Source organism: Patiria miniata, unplaced genomic scaffold, assembly GCF_015706575.1.
Source record: "Patiria miniata isolate m_02_andy unplaced genomic scaffold, ASM1570657v1 HiC_scaffold_28, whole genome shotgun sequence".
Lineage (NCBI taxonomy): Eukaryota > Metazoa > Echinodermata > Asteroidea > Valvatida > Asterinidae > Patiria > Patiria miniata.
The window spans coordinates 5,106,382-5,128,212 of NW_024037067.1; the positions used below are offsets into that span (position 1 = coordinate 5,106,382).

General features: G+C 38.8%; 3 protein-coding genes across 4 annotated transcripts; all 3 read right to left on the minus strand.

The window, feature by feature from the left end:
- Nucleotides 1-1,716: 1,716 nt before the first annotated feature.
- On the minus strand, nucleotides 1,717-3,409 carry LOC119735072 (retinoschisin-like). The gene is made up of 5 exons (XM_038208764.1): nucleotides 3,149-3,409; nucleotides 2,809-2,922; nucleotides 2,470-2,663; nucleotides 2,216-2,351; nucleotides 1,717-1,748 (listed from the first exon to the last, which is right to left on the minus strand). The coding sequence occupies exons 1-5, from the start codon at nucleotides 3,360-3,362 to the stop codon at nucleotides 1,717-1,719; spliced, it is 690 nt and encodes a 229-aa protein (XP_038064692.1). The 5' UTR covers nucleotides 3,363-3,409.
- Nucleotides 3,410-7,113: 3,704 nt separating this feature from the next.
- Nucleotides 7,114-12,610, minus strand: LOC119734904 (neuropilin-1-like). Of its 2 annotated transcripts, none has more exons than XM_038208535.1 (9): nucleotides 12,142-12,610; nucleotides 11,379-11,588; nucleotides 10,187-10,300; nucleotides 9,846-10,039; nucleotides 9,587-9,722; nucleotides 9,281-9,385; nucleotides 8,960-9,156; nucleotides 8,632-8,767; nucleotides 7,114-8,504 (listed from the first exon to the last, which is right to left on the minus strand). In XM_038208535.1, the coding sequence occupies exons 1-9, from the start codon at nucleotides 12,212-12,214 to the stop codon at nucleotides 8,497-8,499; spliced, it is 1,173 nt and encodes a 390-aa protein (XP_038064463.1). In that variant the 5' UTR covers nucleotides 12,215-12,610; the 3' UTR covers nucleotides 7,114-8,496. The 2 variants fall into 2 exon arrangements, with proteins under 2 accessions (XP_038064463.1, XP_038064462.1); XM_038208534.1 differs by having other exon boundaries at nucleotides 9,281-9,391.
- Nucleotides 12,611-18,747: 6,137 nt separating this feature from the next.
- LOC119735073 lies at nucleotides 18,748-21,826 on the minus strand. The gene is made up of 4 exons (XM_038208765.1): nucleotides 21,515-21,826; nucleotides 20,318-20,527; nucleotides 19,537-19,779; nucleotides 18,748-18,872 (listed from the first exon to the last, which is right to left on the minus strand). The coding sequence occupies exons 1-4, from the start codon at nucleotides 21,585-21,587 to the stop codon at nucleotides 18,748-18,750; spliced, it is 651 nt and encodes a 216-aa protein (XP_038064693.1). The 5' UTR covers nucleotides 21,588-21,826.
- Nucleotides 21,827-21,831: the final 5 nt, after the last annotated feature.

Below are 21,831 nucleotides of genomic sequence, written 5' to 3' on the forward strand. Positions count from 1 at the left end.
TTTTTTGGGAGGAAATGTTCGTATGTCTCCCTTTGAAAATAAAATGGAACAAAAAAAATGAAAATCGGAAAACTTGGAGAAACTCAGCATAATAACTACAATGCGGATCCTATTATCCTGTATTTTCAAAACGGGACGGGCTACGATATTTTTTTTACACAACTATCTGGGGTACTTTGTGCGCTTTCCTATGGGGCTTGGTTGATATAAAAACAGTTTTTGGCCGCAGAAAAAAAAGTGTTTTTTTTCGGGGGGCGGACTATTTTGACGTTGGTGGCGCCACTTACACCCCTCTTATACTACTCGGAAAGAGGCCACATACATGTCACCAAGGTCAAATCGTGGGACCCCCCAAAAAAATTACCCCCCCACCACGTTTTATATAAGAGAACGTTGATGTCCCATTATGTGATAGAGCTTCTCTGATCTTTCTATAATTTAATTATCTTTTATTAAATTACAATTTACTTTGTTCTTTCTTTACGCAATACTTATACTGTCTGTCCGTTCGTGTCCGTCTCTTTGTTGTGCTGTCGTCTGTTTGTTTTCCCGTCATGTTTGTGTTGACCAGCAAGTTTCTCACCCAGTATCGGCTTTCCTTGTAGTTTCCCCGATGTTTACTGAGGCATTTCTATACAAACTCCGGCTTCCTGAAGATGCCCCCCGTGCTTTCTAATTTTGAGGGTTTTTTTTTTGCATAAAAAATAACTTTTGCTCACTGCTAATTGTTTATAAATTGAATTTAATATTAAAAGTTGTAATTATCACAACTTGAAAGTATGGAAATAAATGTATACTTGAATCGTGAATAAACAAAACCAAGAAGGTAGGTGGATTGATTTGAACATACACTTTGCGTAACAAACTTCAACTGTTACTAAAAAGCGAAAACAATAGTCCATGCTGGCAAGGGGCCTAGCCTGGTGCATATTGAACCTATTTTTAAAAACACAAATGTGCAAGATTTCAAAAAGTCGAAAATTGATAACTTTAAGCTAACTGTTATTATTACAATTTTTTTAAACGCGACAAAACACTGGAGTACTGTTGTATTAATTATTTGTATTTTCACAAATACATCATTAATTATACATTTATAATAATTAAGGCGATATATAGCTGCTGTCTACTTTCAATTTTAATTGCCGCACATAACTGGTTAAAACAATGTTGCACAAGGATGTCCAAAAAGGTTTCACTGTTTTCAGCGATTCAAAATGGACGAAAGCGACGAAACACGAACTTTACTTATACATTACCATATAACACGTACGTTGACGTGACCACATTAGTTAAAATTAAGGTAAGTTTTCTTCATCCAATGATATCAGACCGATCATCCATTAAGCCCCGCCCACAACACACGTGGGCAACACAACAGGTGCACCTATCCAATGCCTTGCATGTTCTATACGCGCTCGTCATGATAATGTACATGCGCGCATGTCGGACACGGCTAGGCTGTGATTGGTCTAAACATCATGGGGCGGAGCTTAGTGGATCGGTCCATTGTCCTTCCAAGTTAAGGTTGTACCAGGGGCATGTTTTTGAGATCATATAAAAAACTGGTTCAGTTGTATTGGTTGATACATAGTTGGTTAAAAACTTGGTTGTGAAGTAAAAACGAGTGAATTTACTAAACCACCGAGAAACAATCGAGCCTGTTTTTGGTTACGACCGCGAAAACATGCCCTGGATATCCCCATGCTTCATTGCCTACAACCATTCGAAAGGGTGACTCCAGCCAGCTGCAGACAAAGAAAGAAAATAATAAATACACATTCAGTAGTAGTACTCAACCTTAAATTAATGAACCACAGTTTAGCCAAAGCAAAGAATTTGCAATCGACAAATCTCAAAAATATTCGCTGAAACAATTCAAAGCTCCATTGTTTTCCATTGCTGATGCAAGAAAGGGACATTCTTGTAATTTGTGCACATGTTTCATTAGTCACATATTTATATCAGGAATATACATTTTGAGCATGTTGTGCTCAATGCCAATGATACATGTACCTATACTGTAAAAACCAATAACCGAATCTTACAGTTACATTAATATGCCCATGCTTCATTTACATGCCAAAGCTTCATGCACGTATCAATTACATGTTTTATCCTGTTTATACCATTAACTGACAACATTTGATATTACGCCCGCCGAGAAAATACATGAAACTTCAACTTTCAATAACACCTGATTTTTTGTATTTACCTCTACATCCCAGCAATTCAAAGCGCAGGCAGATGTATCTCGTCCAGGCGAGAGGTCGTATTTGTATGAAACGCGTGTTCAAAACCGCGGGAAAGTAGTTGGTTACTGGTGTATCATAGTCCACGTTACCCTGAAACTGCAAGGCAAGTTTCAAAAAGAATATTATACGTGTGTTTCTAGTATTAAAGACATCGATCCTTTTGAAAGCCATTCACCCCACCTTTTTTTTATAACCTTGGTCGATCGCTCAATACCTGCATCGATATCCCGTCAGTACCAGTCACATCACTCCAGTTAGTCCCGTCGTCGCTGTGCTGTACTTTGTATGACGTCACCCAGACGTCACTATAGTGTCTTCCTTGGGTGATCAGGCCAGTTACCGTGGTCGGAGCTTGCAGGTCGACACGAATCCATTGGTTCTGATCTTCTGCGACTGGGCACCAAGCCGCTGCAAAATAGAAAAAAAAATCATGAATATGTGGACGTACATAATATTGTAGCACGACTGTGTTTGAAGACATCACAATACATACCCTGAAAATATGTCAAAATTAAAAAAAAAAACTCAAAGCTGGGAACGTTTTAAAAGTTACCTTCGACATTGAGCCGAGATTTTCCGGCGGAAAAGTCAGCGTGACCAACATCTGATACCGACAGACTGCTATCTGGTATGGCACCGCTCTCCATCCCTAGCGGGTCACGGCAAGCTGAAAGGTATGAATACAGAACAGATTTAATTGCTAAAATATACCAAAGAGCATATAGGAGCATTATTCAATAGTCTGTTTATAAATTTAATATGATAAAGTCGTCTGAATATCCGGTTTGTAAGTCTGACGTCACTTCCGTTTAAACCACGCTTTTTCAACACTGGCTTAATCAAGAAGAGAACAGACAGGTCTTTTGTATTACTAATAAATTAACAGTTCTTACTGGTACAGTTCAACCAGGTCCAAATCTCCTCTGGATCCTTGGTCAGCAGAAACACGTCGTAATACTTCACTCTGATGGGCGGGCGGCGCGATGTCAAGATGTTAACTCCTCCGAGCTTCACCTCCGTACATCCGCAGGGATCCTCAATTGGGATCACCCAGCGGTACGAATCATACGATTCCGGGTCTGGTGCTTGGCCGATGTAGCAAACCATTGCTAAAGGAGAAGTTTTGGGAACATGACAGGTATATTCCTGGTTTAATAAAGGTAAGTCTATACAGTTGCGCATGGAATTTTGCGTCGGGGTGATGTAAATCAAATTAGGTTTTTCCCTTCACCCACGTAAAAACACAAAGTCCGAATCGTAGTTTCCCCCAGTTCTTTTCAGGGACTCACAAACTCACAAAAGATATTCGAACCAGCCTGTTAGCTCGATCGTCGAGTGGCAGGCGTCTGCACTAGAAAGCAGGAGGTCGTGGGTTCAAGTCCCGACCGAGTGATTTTTTTCTCCAACTTTCACTCGGGAGGTCACACACTAAGCATGCAGTGCTCTGACCGTCGTTGAGTCTCCTGACGTCAACATAATCTTATTGCACTCTTCATCGTTGAAACCTTGAAATCCTATCGTGTTGTCTTTGCAAAACAGGACCACAATTCTTTTAATTCTGTCGTGTACGATGAGACAAGACAATCGTTTTATGAGAACGATTTTAGGTCAAACACTAATGCAAACTGGTCAACTTACAGTTCAACATATATTTAGAGCCTGCATCCTCCATGTTCTGTATGCAGTGAGTAAGTAGCTGTAGGCCCTAATTGAACAGGAATTCGTTCTATTTAATTATTTTGTAAAATAAAGCTTTCCCTTATTGTACTTTTGGTAAAAAGCGAACTTACCAGCAGAGGTTGCCGCAGCTATTCCAATCACAATCCACAAGACACCACACCCGCCTACTATACGGTCACGCATGTCCGATTCTTGCGATCTAACACCAGTGTATAGAGTGTAAAATTCCACATAAAGCCAAACTTCAGCGTTGGAGATATAGTGGGGCAGATAGGGGAAATAATAATTTTGGGGGAATTGTGCCTTTGATGATACAAGCCTGGCATTTGGCACACAGAGTATGTCTTAAGAAAGATATTTGGCTACAGGGCCATCGCAGATTTGTCCTTTGAAAAAAAATAGGTAGATTAACAAGCAATTTTCAAATTGTTCAAAATGGCTGCCATTGCTTGTTATTCCACCTATATTTTTTTCTTCAGGACAAATCTTTGATGGCCCTATAGCCAAATATCTTTCTCATGGCACACCCTGACTGTGTGCCAAATGTCATGCTTGGATCATCAAAGGCGCAATTTCATCACCTATCTGCCGTACTAATAGGGGGAACAACTAATATCCTATACCGAGTTGTACTAAACTTGATGCGCTGTTTGGTGCGGTGTTGGTTTTTTTTTTAGAGAGAGAGTCGTTTTTCTGCTTCGAATGGCCCAGGGAAAAAAGCTGCGAATGTACAAGATAATGAAGTAGGGCCTATATATATGCTTTCAATACCGCGCACTATAAGCGAACACCAGTATCAGACAACGCAGCGACTTTCATTTTGGATCACAGCAGCTTACGTCGGTGGTATACAATAGCTGTTGTTTTCTGGTTACCATAGAAATAAATTTTCGCCATTTTCTGTAAATCTGGTTGCCGTAGTGACAGTCAACCACGTTACCTGCCGCCCGCGTCTCAATAAAGGCGATCACGTGCTTTATGGAAATACCAATACCGCACAATCATACCCAATTTTGAAAAAAATGCCAATGAATTTTATTTATTTATTTATTTTTTTTGTGTAGTTTTGCAGGCAAAAAAAAAAAACACAAACGAAAAGCCGCAAATAAATAGTACATTGAGCTTTTATAATGATGCAAATTGCCATTTTGCATTACAGTGGGAAAAGCCCAAAATTTGATGGGGGTGGTCCAATTTTTTCCCTTCTGTCACGAGAACGTTTCTCTGTAAGTCCTGTTTTTAATTAGTTTTTCACAACTTTAATCGTTCTGTCGAACATATTTAAAACCTATCACATCCCGTGTTATTACATCGTCGTTCATTTACTGTAACACAACTGCTGGATTTCAAAATGCAATTTTTCTAACGAATCAGTTTTACCACTTCAAGTAAGTTGCCGGTCTGTATTTCCTGTACTGAACTCAGTATCCCTAAATGTTGTATATCATTAGAAAGCTCTTGTTCTGCAGAATTTAGATAGACCTACGTGTATATAAATATCTCAATTCTTAAAAAAAAAAATCCGACTTTTCACTCACTTTGTTGTGACAAGTCACATATTAATTTCTTCGAGAGCGTTATTGTAATTAATAACGCTCTATCAGTCAGCGTAGCATATCTCAAATAGGATCCCTTAGGCCAAAAAAATAATTCTCCGGTGTCTGGTATGGAGCTTGCTCAAAAAGTGGTGCGGCGACGCGGCTTTTTTTTTTTTACGGCTGACGACTGCAAATGGTGCCGACTAAACTTCTTGCAAATACATGGGAGTCCAGAGAGGCCACATAAAGCTTATTCTCGATCGTAACCCCATCTAAAAACACGTTTAAATTGTGCAGCAGCAGGATTCCAGTCAAACCAGTGAGTTTTGCGGTTTGAGACATCATCTTTCATTGAAAAAAAAAACACTTTTTCATTTTGCCGATGTGCATGACTTCGGCAACGCGCGCGCATACCAGAAACCGGAGACTTTTTTTGTTTGGCCTTATACTCAGTACGTCGTTATTTACTGGTTACCACAGAAATTGATTTCTGCAGTTTGTTGTTCGTCTGGTTACCGTAGTAACTGTCCACCACATTTCCTGTCTGCCGTAGCTCAATATTATTAGCCTAAATAAGAGGAAATGCTGATGCACATATAATATAATATAATACCGAGACTTAGCGCACGTATCTACCAACTACTCAAGGTGCTGGTAATTATGTCTATTTTTAAAGACAGGTGAATGAAGTTTATGAGAAATATGAGACCCATTATGTAGCATCTTTATAAGGGGTTTACAAGATGCTGCGGCGCATATTGCAGCCACATGCTTTATGTTAATACAATAGACCTTTATCACGCTGCAACCATTTCAGTCACATTCCCTGTATCCAATAACAGTACTGAATTAAAATGTTTTTCCTGCAAAAAGGAACCAGACTAGTTTTCCTTCCAGCTTCGCTTTGGTTACGTTGATTTGAATGGAAAAAAATCAAGATGGCTGCAACATGATAATGGTCTATAGTTTGAGATCATAAAAACATGATGAGTTTCTAAATCGTCGGACAGTTTGGCAAAAGGGATCTAAATCAGAAATTTCATGTATAGACATTAATTTCCTCAATTGTTTTGCTTTGACAAAAAATGATACATCAATCTGCAATGTCAGTTTCACATACTATGGTTTTTAAAACGAGAACATCTCTGTTTAATTAACCATAACTAATGCAAAATACAAGACATTACAAAGATAATGTGAAATATAATCTTTAACTTGCGTGAGAAATGTTCTATTTTGTATATATTTTTCTGCCATAACAAGTATTTACATCAACTACATATTGATAATAGTCTATACCAGTGACCCATTTACAGCCAGGTACACCTACTTAGAGTAAGCCTATTTAGAGTACGTCCATGCGAATGAGGGTCGAGTTTTGGCCAAACTATAAATAATTTGTAAATAGGCCTAAACCACTTAGGGAATAACTATAACTAGGCATAATATAAAAAGCACACATCTCTAGACTGCAGTACGAGCAATTACCAATAACATCTGACTTATGATACAGCATTCTCTCAAAACAATTCCAACACCGTTCATACTTACCAACTAAATCTACAATGTAAATAAAGACATAAAAGTATAGAAGTATTACCTTTCAAGAAATGTATGCTGAAATTGTTCGATTTCTTCAATTTAGCATATAAGGGTTACGCAGAATAGTTTAATCTATCTTACTCCAACTTAAAACTTTTCGTTTTTATATTTTTTGATATTAAACTTCCAATTTTCCAGGCTTTTTTACAGATATTTTTTATGCACTAGCTATAGCATATCAAAAAAGATAATTTAGTGTATTTCAATTTGTTTTGTATTTGTGTTGTTTTATATTTTTTTTCATGCTGTCTCTCTCAATCGGATCATTTTATTACCACCTACTAAAATCAACTACAGAGTCATTATTTTTTGCCAGCATGTCGGTGTGCAACTGAATAGCTATCTTGTGGCGTGGTTTGTGTAAATATAATTCACTAGCAAAGTCCTAATACACGGTGAATAGAAAAACAATACATGTTATGTACCATTCACTTGAAAGCAAAAGGTTTTAAGTGCACTTTCATTATTTTAAACCATATTTCTATCCCACTTTGTGTTCAAAAACGTTCAAACACCATCAAACGCGAATATGTTTATTATTATTGCCTGTCAACACGTCTATGTGTAATTGAAAAAGCGGGTAAATGGCTAGAGCGCCCTCTAGAGGGAGAACTCCGCATCTCTTAACTTCATCGAAAATTGATTCATTACAAAGAGAAAACCAATTTTTATCGAAGGCCCATAAACTGTACAGCGAAATATGTACAGAGATGGCAAAAATTCTTAAATTCATAACTGTTGAAGCTGGTGCAACACACAAAATTGCCATAAATTAAAGGCATATTGGATCATTTTTCTTTCATGCACTTTGTTCGGTTCCATAAGACCACACTCACAATCCAAAGAAGAATGTTCAAAACTTAACCGTTGAAGTTTCAGCTTCGTGGTTACTACATTTTTCGAGAAAACAGTGGAAATCATGCACAACCTTTCGATCACCGCACACGATTACGTCAATAGCGCTCTTTATTCTAAAAATCAGTAAATGGACTGATCGTTGGAAATCATCACTGAATTTCTTCTGAATGACACTTTAAGCCAGACGGAATAATTTCACAGGGTGTTTAGTAATCCAAGTATGCTAGTTGATAAAAATTCGGTAGGTTACTTAAATTAGCATAAATGCACATGATCCCACATGCCTATAAAGCACGGTACAAGTTACAGGTGTTTTAAGCCAAACTTCTTATTACAGTGTGCAATGTCTTTATTAATAAACCCTATTTCTAATTCGTTTCTAAAAAGTTTCAAAAGCGTCGCCACTTTGAACATTATGTACTTATCTATCACCAACACCACGAACAGTAAACATAGGCATATCAGATTTTTTTCTTCATTTGTTAATTATCTTGCACTTCTTGAGAAAGATGCACAGGGATGTTCCGATGCTCCAAGAGATTTCAACAATTCACGCGAACCACTCAAGCAGCTTAGGAAATAAGAAAGGGGGAAACGTAGATTGACTTTACATCAATTGGTTAAATTCGAGGTGTCTAAAAGAGGCAATTTAAAGGTGACATTGATTTCAAACACATTATTTGATTCCTTTTATTTACCTCTGCATCCCAGCAATTCAAAGCGCAGGCAAACGGAAATGTACGACTCGAGAGGTCGTATTTGAATGAAACGCGTGTTCACAGCCGCGGGGAAGTAGCTGGTTACTGGGGTAACGCCGTCCACGTTGCCCTGAAACTGAACGAGAAAACGTGAATAATAAGGTTATACAAATAACACAAGCATGTAAAGATGGGTAAATAAAAGCTGGTAGTGAGTACAAATCGGAAGGGAGTTAGTCATTACAAGCATATGGGGAAAACTGATATGATTGGAAATATTTTTCCAATATTCAGTTAAACTATCCAGGCCTATACACGTTCATTTTACCTGTATCGCTAACCCGTTGGCACCGATGACGTCACTCCAGTTAGTCTCATCGTTGCTGTACTGTACCCTGAATGGCGTGAATAACCACTCGTATTTCTGTATGTCTCCCTGGGTGATCAGACCAGTAACGGTAGTCACTGCTCCCAGATCTACGCGAATCCATAGGTCCTCGTCATAGACGAACGCACACCATGCCTCTACAGAAATAACAATGAAATCATAATGTTAAACAAATTAGGACGCCGGTATCTGAAGACATGTCTGAAAATATAAACCAACAAACTATAATAAAAATCTGCCGTAGGAACATGTAAAACTTACCGTGAGCATTGAGCCGAAATTTACCGGGGGAATTGTTTTCATATGACGCTGACAGACTACTACCGGGTATGATGCCACTCTCCATCCCTAGCGGGTCACGGCAAGCTGAAACTGAAAGGCAAAAAGAACATCAATTCAAAACTCTCAATACAAATCCTTTAATAAGGTTAAATCTAAAAAAAAATCGCTCTTGCAGAAAAGAAAGTGATAATTTCATTCAATAATAGTTAAAACTTAAGTTTAAGTTAATAATAATTAAAATCAAGTTCATTTACATAATAGGCAAATATATTAGCATTTATTTACGTCTGCATCCCAGCAATTCAAAGCGCAGGCAGATGTATCTCGTCCAGGCGAGAGGTCGTATTTGTATGAAACGCGTGTTCAACACCGCGGGAAAGTAGTTGGTTACCGGGGTTTCATTGTCCACGTTTCCCTGAAACTGAAAGGCAAAAACTAGGTAATGAAAATTTGAGTGGACGAATCAATTTACGGGAATTAGACTTGAAGTCGAAAGAAGAATTTGAACGAATCCGTCAACGTTTTGAAGCGTATGTCAAATTACCTTCACTGGCAACCCGTCAGTACCAGTAACATCACTCCAGTTAGTCCCATCGTCGCTGTGCTGTACTTTGTATGACGTCACCCAGACGTTACTCCGGTGTCTTCCTTGGGTGATCAGGCCAGTAACCGTAGTCGGAGATTGCAGGTCGACACGAATCCATTGGTTCTGATCTTCTGCGACTGGACACCAAGCCGCTGCAAAATAGAAAAAAAAAATCTGGAATATGTGGACGTACATAATATTGTAGCACGACTGTGTTTGAAGACATCACAATACATACCCTGAAAATATGTCAAAATTAAAAAAAAAAACCTCAAAGCTGGGAACGTTTTAAAAGTTACCTGTGACATTGAGCCGAGATTTTTCGGCGGAAAAGCCAGCGTAACCAACATCTGATACCGACAGACTGCTATCTGGTATGGCACCGCTCTCCATCCCTAGCGGGTCACGGCAAGCTGAAATTTCAAAAGGAATACACAAATCAGTTTGTTAAGAAATAAATATTTACAATAGGATAAATCTCTGAATATTCCATACACAGACGATTCCCCCCGTTCAATGTTTAGTCTTGGAAGTTTTGTTATTCGCGATGTGCGCTTACACTCACGGGAAGCGACACTGGAAGCGAGTACCGTAAGTACCGTAAACTGGGGTTACTTTGGCGGAAACCTTACCCCGTACTGCACTATACTGCACGGTTACAGATTTAATGATTTTATGATAAAATTGATGACATAAAAGTCATTATTTTCCTAAACAGAATATGTCAGTTCTTCAAAGGTTATACATATCATTATTGGTATATTTGTACAGGTTTGTGAATAATATCAATTTCATTTGATTCCTATATCCTGCCAATAAAGTAAGTGTTACCCCCAATATACAGGGAATTTTTGGCAGCACACTATAGGAGGCTATAAATCCTTTTCAAAGAAACGAAATAGGTTACAGATTAGGGTCTAGGTGCCAAATAAGGGAAGAGGGAATATGTGCAGCTTTTCAGTTTTAGAGGAGAAGAACCTGTCAATGTTTACCCAGGTTGACTAGTAGTGTAGCGCCTAGGTAAAGTCCAGGACACGTAATCACAAGTCAGATCATTAATCAATATCAAGTAAAATACAGTCAAGTCACGTGTGAGAGGGGATGACCAATGACAAAGGAATTAATGCTTCAGTGGAAGTCCATTTTTATTAGGCTTTAATTTGACCAGCAATTTTACAGGGGGGCATTACCAAAAAGGGGCATTACCAAAAAGGGGCACTTGCCCAGTAAAAGGCATCTTCCGTCGGTGCAGCAGCGTATCTAGCATTTTTTTGGGGGGGGGGGGGGGGGGGGGCTCATCCGTGCTGAATTGGGGGTGGGGGGTGGGGGGCAAGTGCCCCCAGCCCCCCCCCCTTCCCCCCCCCCGGTTCCGCACATGAAGTACTTGTTGCTCGCGATTGTCTTATGATCGATCGACTTGTGAGGTCTTGACGAGTACAACTGTTTATTTTTTATGATTTTACTTTCTATAAGAAAATCAATATCTCTTACTACAATTCAGCCAGGCTTGAATCTCATCCGAATTGCGGCTTTGCAGAAAGGTGTCGTAATATTTCACTTTGAAGGGGAGGCGAGATGTGAAAGTGTTCACTCCTCCGAGCTTGACTTCCGTACATCGGCAGGGATCTTCAATTGGGATCACCCAGCGGTAGGAATCATTCGATTCCGGGTCTGGTGCCTGGCCGAAGTAGCAGACCGTTTCTACGAAGAAAAAAAACCGGAAATGGACTCACAGTACTTCATATCATTGGTACCTGTTAAAGGCATACAGGATCACATTTGCTTTTCATGTACTTTGTTCGTTTATTAAAATAATATTACTAAATAATAACGCCACTCAAAATGCAAAGAACACTGTTCAAATCCTAACCTGTTGAAGTTTCAGCTCAGTGGATATTACACTTTTCAAGAAAACAGTGACAAACCATGCACAACGTTCTGGTCACGAAACACCACTTCGTCGATAGCTTTCTTTATTTCCAAAAATCAGTCAGCTGACTGATCATTGGAAATCACGTACATTTCTTGATTTCTTCGAAATGACAGCAAGCCAGACGGAATAATTTCACAGTTCGTTTAGTACCAGTACGATCTTTAATCCAAGTAAACTTTTAAAGTTTAATTCGGTTAGTTACTTTTGGGAAAAACTCAATGATCCTATATGATTTTGGGTTTCAAGATGGATCACCTAATGCAGAAATCACTCATCGCACATTACAAAAAAAACAATTTAAACAAAGAGGAAAATGCTTACCTGCGGTTGTTACAGTAGTTCCGAGCACAACGCATACGACAGCAAGTCCGACATTTATGTTCCGTATGAACATTGTGCTTGGTTTTTCAGAACAACGTCAAAACTTCTCCTTGTCAGCGATATGTTCTGCAACTCGGTGCAAGTTGTGTTAATAAACCAGCAGCGCAAACGCGTCAAAAGACCACAGACAAAAACTGAGCTGCAAAGGGAATTTTCACTTTTCTCGTAATATTTTTAACTACACACTCTTCGAATCATAATATGCCAAAACTCAAGGATGCAAAATCTATAAACAGCGGCTGCCTTAATACTGATTCGCTGCCAAGCGGGCGCCTTCGCTTCAACCGTAACCAATAAAAAAAATATAGGTGGACATAAGAAATTCACGCCTAATTGCGGTGCTTGTTATGGTAGCACATCACGTCTTTCAGTTTGTAACCTTCACAATTTCTCCCTCACAATATCGCTCGTTCTGTATTTTCTGGTTGTCATGGGAATAGTTTCATAATGGACGACTCCATTTTCTGATTGTGGGAGGAAAGGGGTTTACTCCGAATTGTTGGTATGTCTAAGAGAGGAAAAGAAAAAAATAAAACCACTCTTAGATGATTCTTGAAGTAAAATAACATCCGAGGAAAGCTGGTCGCAAACCAGTTTGGTATTAGGTGTCAATGTAGTCATCCGAGTCAACTTGATGGCCGAGACGAGGATAAAGCAAGTCTTATTCAGAAGTGACAGCCAGTCAGTGCGTCATGAGTCAGTGAGATATGTACAAACGGGGGTCTGTGGGCTCTTTGAGATCAGCAAAAACAATGACATGCAACGGAACACAATCAAAACTTAGGCAAAGTACTGTTTCTTCTTAGAAGGTTCCATAAATTTCACCCTTTTTCATTTAATTTCCCTTTTTTCAGAGTGGAGTGGGTCTTCGGTCTGCCTATGGTGTCTCATTCTGAAAACACGTCGTTTGAACACAGCGCAGTGGTTTACTCGGGTCGATATTTTGGATAATTTCTGCGTTTCCGCTCGTACTCGAGCAGTTCCTCCACTTCACAAAATACTCGCTTGCTCCGAAGCAATAGCCCACGCATTGGCGTCGGTACGGTTTAAGTGTTTTTTTTTTTTGCAATATATTAAAATGTCTGAATTTGGTAATGGCTCTGGTAAACAATTATGTGACAAATGAACTCATCACTGGCGCCAAGTAGCACGCTACAGTGATGGTATACACGAAACCCAACAGCAAGGCGGCAGTCTGGCTCCAAGTTCATGCATTGCTGACGAATTGGTAGGACCGTCGTTACGTCAAAAAACCAGACCAGGGAAAGCGCACCCCTTTGTTGCCAATGAACCATGCGATTCAGAGGGCGAAAATGAAGGAGGCGTGGCAATTAAGTAGCAGAAAAAGTACTAGACTACAAACGAAATGCTACACAGTGCTATATACACGCTTGATTCAGAGGGCGAAAAGGAAGGCCATTGACTTGTGCACAAACTAAGTGCAACATTATGCGACACCCGATTCAGAGGGCGAAAGGGAAAGGGGCAAAAAAGTGCTACACTATAGACTTGTGCACAAACGAAATTTAATGCTACACGCTTGATTCAGGGGGCGAAAAGGAAGGGGGCGTGGCAACTAGCAAAACAAGTGCTACACTATAGACTTGTGCACAAACTAATTTTTGGTAATTCTTTACATGGGCATGGCTTGAAAAGTAAAGCGCCCTCATGTGCTGGCTACTGAGTACAACTAAGAGAGTCGTTTAATCTGAATGGGGAAAAACTTACAAATTTACAAAATAATGAAGTATAATAACGCACACACTAAGCGCACACAAAATACCAGACAACGCAGCGAATTGCATTTGGAACCATCGCGTAGACAATAGCTGTTATTTTCTGGTAACCGTGGAAACTAATTTTCGCCATAATCTGTAAATCTGGTTGCCGTAGTGACAGTCAACCACATTTCCTGTCGCCCGCGTCTCAATATCATTTTAGTAAAGGCATTCAGATGATTTATGTTAATACCAATTCTGCACAATCATACCAAATAAAAAAAGTTACAGATGAATTTCTATATCTTCTTTCAGTTTTGACAAAAACAGTGGTGTGTTTTTTTTAGCCGAAAGTAATAATTACAGTAATTAATTTCTCCATACATCTTTTTGTTATGTCCGCAAATGAACAATATCAAACTGTAGTGTATACAAACATTGTATTATTATGAGAACAACTGTTACATTCACCGCTATATAAGCCATTGTCAACAAAAATTATATACAAAGATAATATTTTTTTTATTTAGCATGTTCCTCTCCTCGATTTTAGGAGGACGGTAACGACAATGATTCCCCATATACAACTTCCGAAATTACGAAAAAAAATGCTACGCGCATTATCACAAATATATTCATGCACATTATCAAGAATAATTCCATGCACATTATCATGAATATTCATGCAGATTATCATAAATATTCATCCGAATGATGCTCATCCAATGCTCATTTTGTCCAGAGATGCGGTTTTTCATAATTTGCATTTTATACATTTCCAAATTGTAATGCATAATAGTTTTAAGGGAAAATGTAAATCACATCTTGTGATTGTCACAGTTTGGCGAAAAGGGTTTAAATTGAATTGTTTTGCTACGGCCGTAAATCAATCAATCAATCTGCAAAGCCAGTTTCACACACACACTGTGTTGTTTAGGACGAGAACATCGCTGTTTTATTAAATATAACTACTGCAAAATACATAAAATAACATTTGCTGTTAAGCGTGAGAAATGTTTCTATTCTGTATGGTTCGATAAATATTTACAGAATAAGATATTGACAATAGTAATTTTTATAATTTAGGTAAACCTAGTACATGTACACCTATTTAGAGTAGGCCTATTTACAGTAAGTCCATTTAGAGTAAGTCCATGCGAATGAGGGTCGAGTTTTGACTAAATATACATACTTTTTAACTAAACCACAAAATGGAAAAAATATAAATAAGCCCAATATACCGAATCATAAATGCCTAATTGGTATGAAAAATCACTAATAACATCTTACTATAACACAGCGTTCTCTCACAACAATTACAACACCATTATATCAGTTTATACTCACCGACTACACTAACAGCTAATAAAAACCGATAATTACAGACGTTCATTTAAAGAAAATATTATATGCTTAGGCCTAAACCGTCCAATGACCTTTCTTCAACATTCACATGTCATTAGTTTTGTAGTAGAATAGTCTGTTGAATCCATCTTACACCGAGCTTGAAACTTTTTCAATATTGAATTCACACAATTCGTTTTACTGTTAAATTTTTCCAGTTTTTAGTGGTTTTTCACCTTTTCTTACAAATAATGGTGCATGCAACGGCTTACAGTGTACCTAAATATGTAATTTAATAGTGTATTTTATTTTTGGTTTCTATTTTTTTCTTTTCATTTTTTCCCTGCTGTCTCCTTCAACAAGATCATTTTATTACCATATTCTAAAACTACCGAAGAGTCATATTGTTTGTCCTTGTCATCGTTCACGCCGGTGTAACGAACAGCCCTCTTGTGACGTGCATGTATCTAATTTTCATCAGTACCTTTTTTTTAGGAAGATGAATTTAAAAAAAAAGTTACATGTTAGGACCCACAGGCCAACTCTCTAAATTCTCTGAAATTCACTCCATTCGAGTGAAGATTCACTCCCACAGTCGGAAAGCAGGCACTGGAAGTTTTGGAGTAAAATTTCTTCAATCGTAAAGATCGAGTTTTCACTCGAGCTTCAACTGAGGTGGTTCTATTTTCAGACTATTTCAATCGAAAATAAGAGTGATTTTCACTCTAAAACGTCTGGTCCCTAATTGCACTCTTTGGAATTAAGAGAGTACACTCGAAAGCAAAAGGTATTAAGTCACTTTAATTGTTTTAAAACCGTTTTTTTCTATTCCCATATATATGTGTTCATATTGCGTCAAAACACTATAGTCATACTTTTTATCCTTCAATTTATCACGAATATAATGCACATCACTATTTGTGCCTTGGAACGAGTCAAAAATAGAGGCGATGGCTAAAGCGCCCTCTACCGGGAGTAGTCAATGCCCCTTATATTCATAACAGTTTTAAACTACGACAAATAGAGAAAATCTTTATATTTCATAAATTGAATAGAAAAGGTTAACGCTTCGCCTAATCAAACATATACGAAAATGACAAAATATCAAATTCGCGTGCAACAATTCGAAGCTACACAAGTTATCGGTATTTTGTGCCAAACTTCATAGTATGATGTGCAATTTCTTAATCAATATAAAACCCTTTCGAATATGTTTCCTTTTTCTTTTATAAGCATCTAAACTCGGTATGCATAATTATTACACAGTGTTTATCTATCACCAATACCATCTACAGCAAACATATTAATAGGCCTATCATATTTGTTCTCTTTATCGTCAGTTATTACTCGTACTTTTTGTTATAGTTGCTCAAGGTTATCCGGATATTTCGATATATTAGTGTTTTCAACAATTCACGTGAGTAACTCAAGCGGTTTATGATATAAGAGGGAAAATAGATTTGACTTAATGATCAGCTTAGTCCCTACACAGATTGGTTACTTTAAAGCTATAGTCAATCATTTGCAGCCATCCGAAAAGTACTGGCGTAATTATTGTTGAAAAACATACTTGGTTGAAAGATAGTAAGTGGACTAAACTCCCTGTGAAATTATTCTTTCTGGCAAGCTGTCATTTTGAAGTAATCAACGAAAGAAGGCCTTTCCAATTCAAAACATGATTCAGCAACTTTTGATTTGAAATCGAGATCTTAGAATGCTGTTTTTCTCGGAATATACAGCTGAAGCTGAGCTGACACTTCATCAGGTTAGTTGTTCAGTATCCTTCATTAGATTTTGAACACTTTGGTTGCTTCAAACGAACAAAATGCACAAACTACAAATGATGAACTATATCTTTAAGGTGCACTGTAAAAACTGTGTTTAGCAATTAAACACTTTTCTAAACACTTTCTTGCTATCAGTTTGTAAACATGTTTAAATACTAAACATGTTTAGAGTAAGGATGGATAGTGTTTAGCCATTGAACATTAATGTTTAGAAATTTGAACACGTAATGTTTAGCGTCTAAACATGTTTACAAAGTGATAGCAAAATTGTGTTTAATTGCTAAACACAGTTTTTAGAGTGTGTTTATCAGATGCTAATTACAGCTGGCATTTATTTCCAACAAAATATTTAGAGGCATATGGAATCATTTTGCTTTGATCCTAAAAGTAACCCATACGAAATTATTACCCAAAACCCTATTTGGATTCAAGATCATATTCTAGTCTGGTACCAAACACCCCCTCCCTGATGTATTCTGTCGGGCTTGCATGCTAGGTTTTGAACATTCTTCTTTAGATGTTTACTGGTGTTATTATTGCAAACACCAAAATACATGAAAAGTCAAATAATGATCCTATTTGCCTCCGTCAATTCCGTTTATTTACCTCTGCATCCCAGCAATTCAAAGCGCAGGCAGACGTGTTTCTTCCAAGTGAGAGGTCGTATTTCAATGAAACGCGTGTTCAAGACCGCGGGAAAGTAGTTGGTCACTGGGGTTTCATTGTCCACGTTACCCTGGAACTGAATGTTTAAAAGCATAAATAGCAGAATAAATAAGTGCGTAAAAAATAGATACAGCTTTGAAATCATTGCTGAGTACATTAAAGAGGTTGTGGAATGGAATGCTCGAAGACATTTCCGTCATTTTTCGGGTATATGTAGCCTAAGGTGTGATGAAATAAAAACGACTATTGTGTCTGTCATGAAATGAGTACAAAAGGTACTTTTGAGAGCTGTTTTTCAGGTCCTGTTTCGACCCGAACGTGCAATTTGTGTAAAAGTCGTCGTTGAGGGCAGCAAACAAAACATAGTAAATCGTGACGTAATAAACCGGACTCCCGATGCAGCGTAGTATAAACGAGTCCTGTTAATTACGTCACGATTTACTATGTTTTGTTTGCTGCCCCCAACGACGACTTTTACACAAATTGCACGTTCGGGTCGAAACAGGACATGAAAAACAGCTCTCAAAAGTACCTTTTGTACTCATTTCATGACAGACACAATAGTCGTTTTCATTTCATCACACCTTAGGCTACATATACCCCAAAAATGACGTAAATGTCGTCGAGCATTCCACAACCTCTTTAAAGCAAACGGAAGTTAGTTGTTACCAGCGGAAAATAAGACTTGAATAACATAACATGCATTAAACTAAACGTCCACTAACCAGAATTGCTGACCCGTTGGTACCAGTCACATCACTCCAGTTAGTCGCATCGTCGCTATACTGTACTTTGTATGACGTCACCCAGACGTCACTATCGTGTCTTCCTTGGGTGATCAGGCCAGTAACCGTAGTCGGAGCACGCAGATCGACGCGAATCCATTGGTTCTGGTCAAGCACGGTCGGACACCAAGCCGCTGCAAAAAAATCATCATGAATATGTTGTATTGTATATAGCACGCCCGTGATTGAAGACATATCACAAATATGTCAAACAAACTTTTTAAAAAATTCTAAGTTTCGAACGTTTTATAAGTTACCATTGACATTGAGCCGAGATCTTCGGGCGGAAAAGCCAGCGTGACCAACATCTGATACCGACAGACTGCTATCTGGTATGGCACCGCTCTCCATCCCTAGCGGGTCACGGCAAGCTGAAGGGATTAACAAAATAGGACTAAGCTTGAGCATGTTAACAATATGTATACCCGCACCACTGACGATTCCCGCATTCAATTTTCACTATTCAAAGTTGTGTCATTCATAATGAGCCCAGGTAAAGCACAGCACACTTAAAGTAAGTAAAATCTGTCACCCGGAGCCAATGTGGCCCATCAAGCTGGCGTTTATCTCCGTTTCCAGTAGCAAGATACGACTAGGAATATTTTTGTTCCCCCTGGATGGGATGCTAGTCCATCGCAGGTTACTCCTCAGCTAATGCCGGCACCCATTTATACTCCTGGGCCAAGAGGCAAGTGGGGGTGAAGTGGCTTGCCCAAGAACACAACATAATGGGTAGGGGCTGGATTCGAACCCGTTACCTTCTCATCATGAGCTACGAACTCTAACCACTCATGGCCACACTCCTCACCAGCACATATAAAAACGTAAAACCGGTTATTCAATATCAAGTAAACACACTCACTTATAAGAGTGGATGAAAAATGACAAAGGAATGCTTCTGTCAAAGTTCATTATTTATAATAGCTTCAGCTTCACCCAAATTGCATGACTTGTGATGGTCTTGTGATCCACCTATATGAGTTCTCGATTGGCTAAAGAAATACATATTCCAAATCGTGTTGAGAATGTTCTTACCTAGTTTTACATTGAAAGTACACTCTTGCGTGGCCACATTTCCAGCAGCATCGCTTGCCCGGCAAGTGACCATCGTGTGGTTCTGAGTGACATTCATCGCTGGACTCGGACTGCAAGACACGGTGAGTGGTACACCGGTGTCTGCGTCCTTGGCAGTCGGAGTGGTGTAGGTAACGGATGGGTCGGCAACGTTGATATCGTCAGCAGGACAGTCTGAAAACACGGGCCTGGGAGAACTTGCATCTGAAATGACCGTGGAAAAATCCATCATTGGGAATATGTTCCAACGTTGGCATTACTCACAGTAATACAATTTAATTAGAAAGAAGTAAAAACAATTTACAAGATGTAATTTCCTATCTTTCAAGTCATGAAAATTTCTATCTACGGTGAGATGGGATGTAGTCAAGAAGAAACTCAGCTTTGGCATTCGTACCCACTAGATTTGTTTGTCACTGTTTTCTCGAAGTATAGAAATCAGTCACTATTTAAAAAAATGTATTTTTTAAAAGGTTAATGGTTTTGCTTTTACAACTTTATTTGAATCAAATTTGGTTCTGCCCTTCACCGACGTTTAAACACTGTATACTAAGTGTGTTACCTCCCGAGTGAAAGTTGGAAAAAAATCACTCGGGTGAGACTCGAACCTACGACCTCCTGCTTTCTAGTGCAGATGTCTTAAAAATTCCGTCTTATAATTCCTTTATTTGAAGAAAATATCTCAACGAATGAACTGATGATGGTTAATTTGTCTAAAAAAAGGTACAACATATACACTTACTACAATTCAGCCAGGCTTGAATCTCATCCGAATTGCGGCTTCGCAGAAAGGTGTCGTAATATTTCACTTTGAAGGGGAGGCGAGATGTGCGAGTGTTCACTCCTCCGAGCTTGACTTCCGTACATCGGCAGGGATCCTCAATTGGGATCATCCAGCGGAGAGCGTCGTTTGATTCCGGGTCTGGTGCCTGGCCAAAGTAGCAGACCATTGCTATACAAAGGGGAAATGGATTCACAGTACTTCATTGTTGCCTCTTAAAATCCATTCGCTTGGGGAGGGTGTGATTTGAATAGGGTCCCAATCTACGTTACCGTATGCTTTCTGTTAATATGGGATGTTATAGGCCTATTGGTCAGACGACTGCAAGCAGCCGTCACTTGAGCTTGTTGACTAGGCAAGCTATTCCATAGGAATTCAAATCAGCTCAGGGGTCACAGTCACAAATTGTTCAAGCCGGCACTAAAGAAGGGACTGAACGGCAGGAAGAATTTTTTCTCTCTCCGAATAGTCAACGAGTGGAACAGTCTCCCAGCACATGTAGTGGATGCCAAGTCAATCAACCTATTCAAGAATAAGCTAGATTCCCGGCTCGAGCCAAAAAGGATATGGGGTCTTAAAGGCTTAAGCCTATTCTATTCCCATCATACCTTAAGTGTAAGTGTATAGCCCTGCGGCGAGCTGGCTATAGACCCACTGGGATTATTACAAACACAAAATGTGGTTCTTGTCCGGAGGGGGTGGTTTTTTCAGGGTCAATAGTTCAACCCAGGCTAAAAAGGCAGTCACTACGTTATTTGGCTATGTTTGAAGGAGCACATTGTGAAATATGTATTAACTTTTTTAAAAGAAAAAAGTCGGAATACTCAACAACAAAAAATAATAAGCAAAACGGACTTTATTTTTAAGTACAATCCCTCAGCGGAGGGAAATGCGCCCTGTGTTATGTGGGGCTCTTAATAGGGTTCTCATAATCTCGGAATATATCTAACAAGTAAGAATTTTAACAATTCACACAATATCTCGAGAAAAAAATACGGTTTATAAAACCACCCAGATGACATTCACGTGGATTGCAATGCACATCATACAATGTTCACGTCTCAACACTTGTTTTTTTTTATAGCCCACTTAGTAGTTATTACGTACTCAATATATTATCATTATTATTTTTATATAGTAAACAGAAAAAAATCTTACCTGCGGTTGTTACAGTAGCTCCGAGCATAATGCATACGACCAGGAGTCCGACATTGATGTTTCTCATGAACATTGTACTTGGTTTTTCAGAACAACGCCAAACGTGAACAGTCTGCGTTATGTACTGCAAGTTTCGTTAACGACCAGCTGCAGTTTGCACGTGCAAAGACTAAAACTTGAAACTTGTGTTTCGAAGTGGTTTTTTTCCCTTTTCGTGTTAAGATTGTAACTATACAGACTTCGGATCACAGTTGGCCTATGCTAAAACTGCATTGGAGGACGCGAACTCGATGCGCATTAAACGTCCGCTGCCCAAA

Coding starts and splice junctions, on each gene's coding strand:
- LOC119735073 (XM_038208765.1), bottom strand. CDS start 21,587: ATGTTCATGAGAAACATCAATGTCGGACTCCTGGTCGTATGCATTATG. Junction 19,780..20,317: donor TCAAGCCTGGCTGAATTGTA/GTAAGTGTATAT, acceptor CGGTCATTTCAG/ATGCAAGTTCTCCCAGGCCC. Junction 18,873..19,536: donor TACTTTCAATGTAAAACTAG/GTAAGAACATTC, acceptor TAATCCCTTCAG/CTTGCCGTGACCCGCTAGGG.
- LOC119734904 (XM_038208534.1), bottom strand. CDS start 12,214: ATGTTCATACGGAACATAAATGTCGGACTTGCTGTCGTATGCGTTGTG. Junction 10,040..10,186: donor ATCTCGGCTCAATGTCACAG/GTAACTTTTAAA, acceptor TCTATTTTGCAG/CGGCTTGGTGTCCAGTCGCA. Junction 9,723..9,845: donor CTGACGGGTTGCCAGTGAAG/GTAATTTGACAT, acceptor TTTGCCTTTCAG/TTTCAGGGAAACGTGGACAA.
- LOC119735072 (XM_038208764.1), bottom strand. CDS start 3,362: ATGGTTTGCTACATCGGCCAAGCACCAGACCCGGAATCGTATGATTCG. Junction 2,664..2,808: donor ATCTCGGCTCAATGTCGAAG/GTAACTTTTAAA, acceptor TCTATTTTGCAG/CGGCTTGGTGCCCAGTCGCA. Junction 1,749..2,215: donor TGAATTGCTGGGATGTAGAG/GTAAATACAAAA, acceptor CTTTGTCTGCAG/CTGGCTGGAGTCACCCTTTC.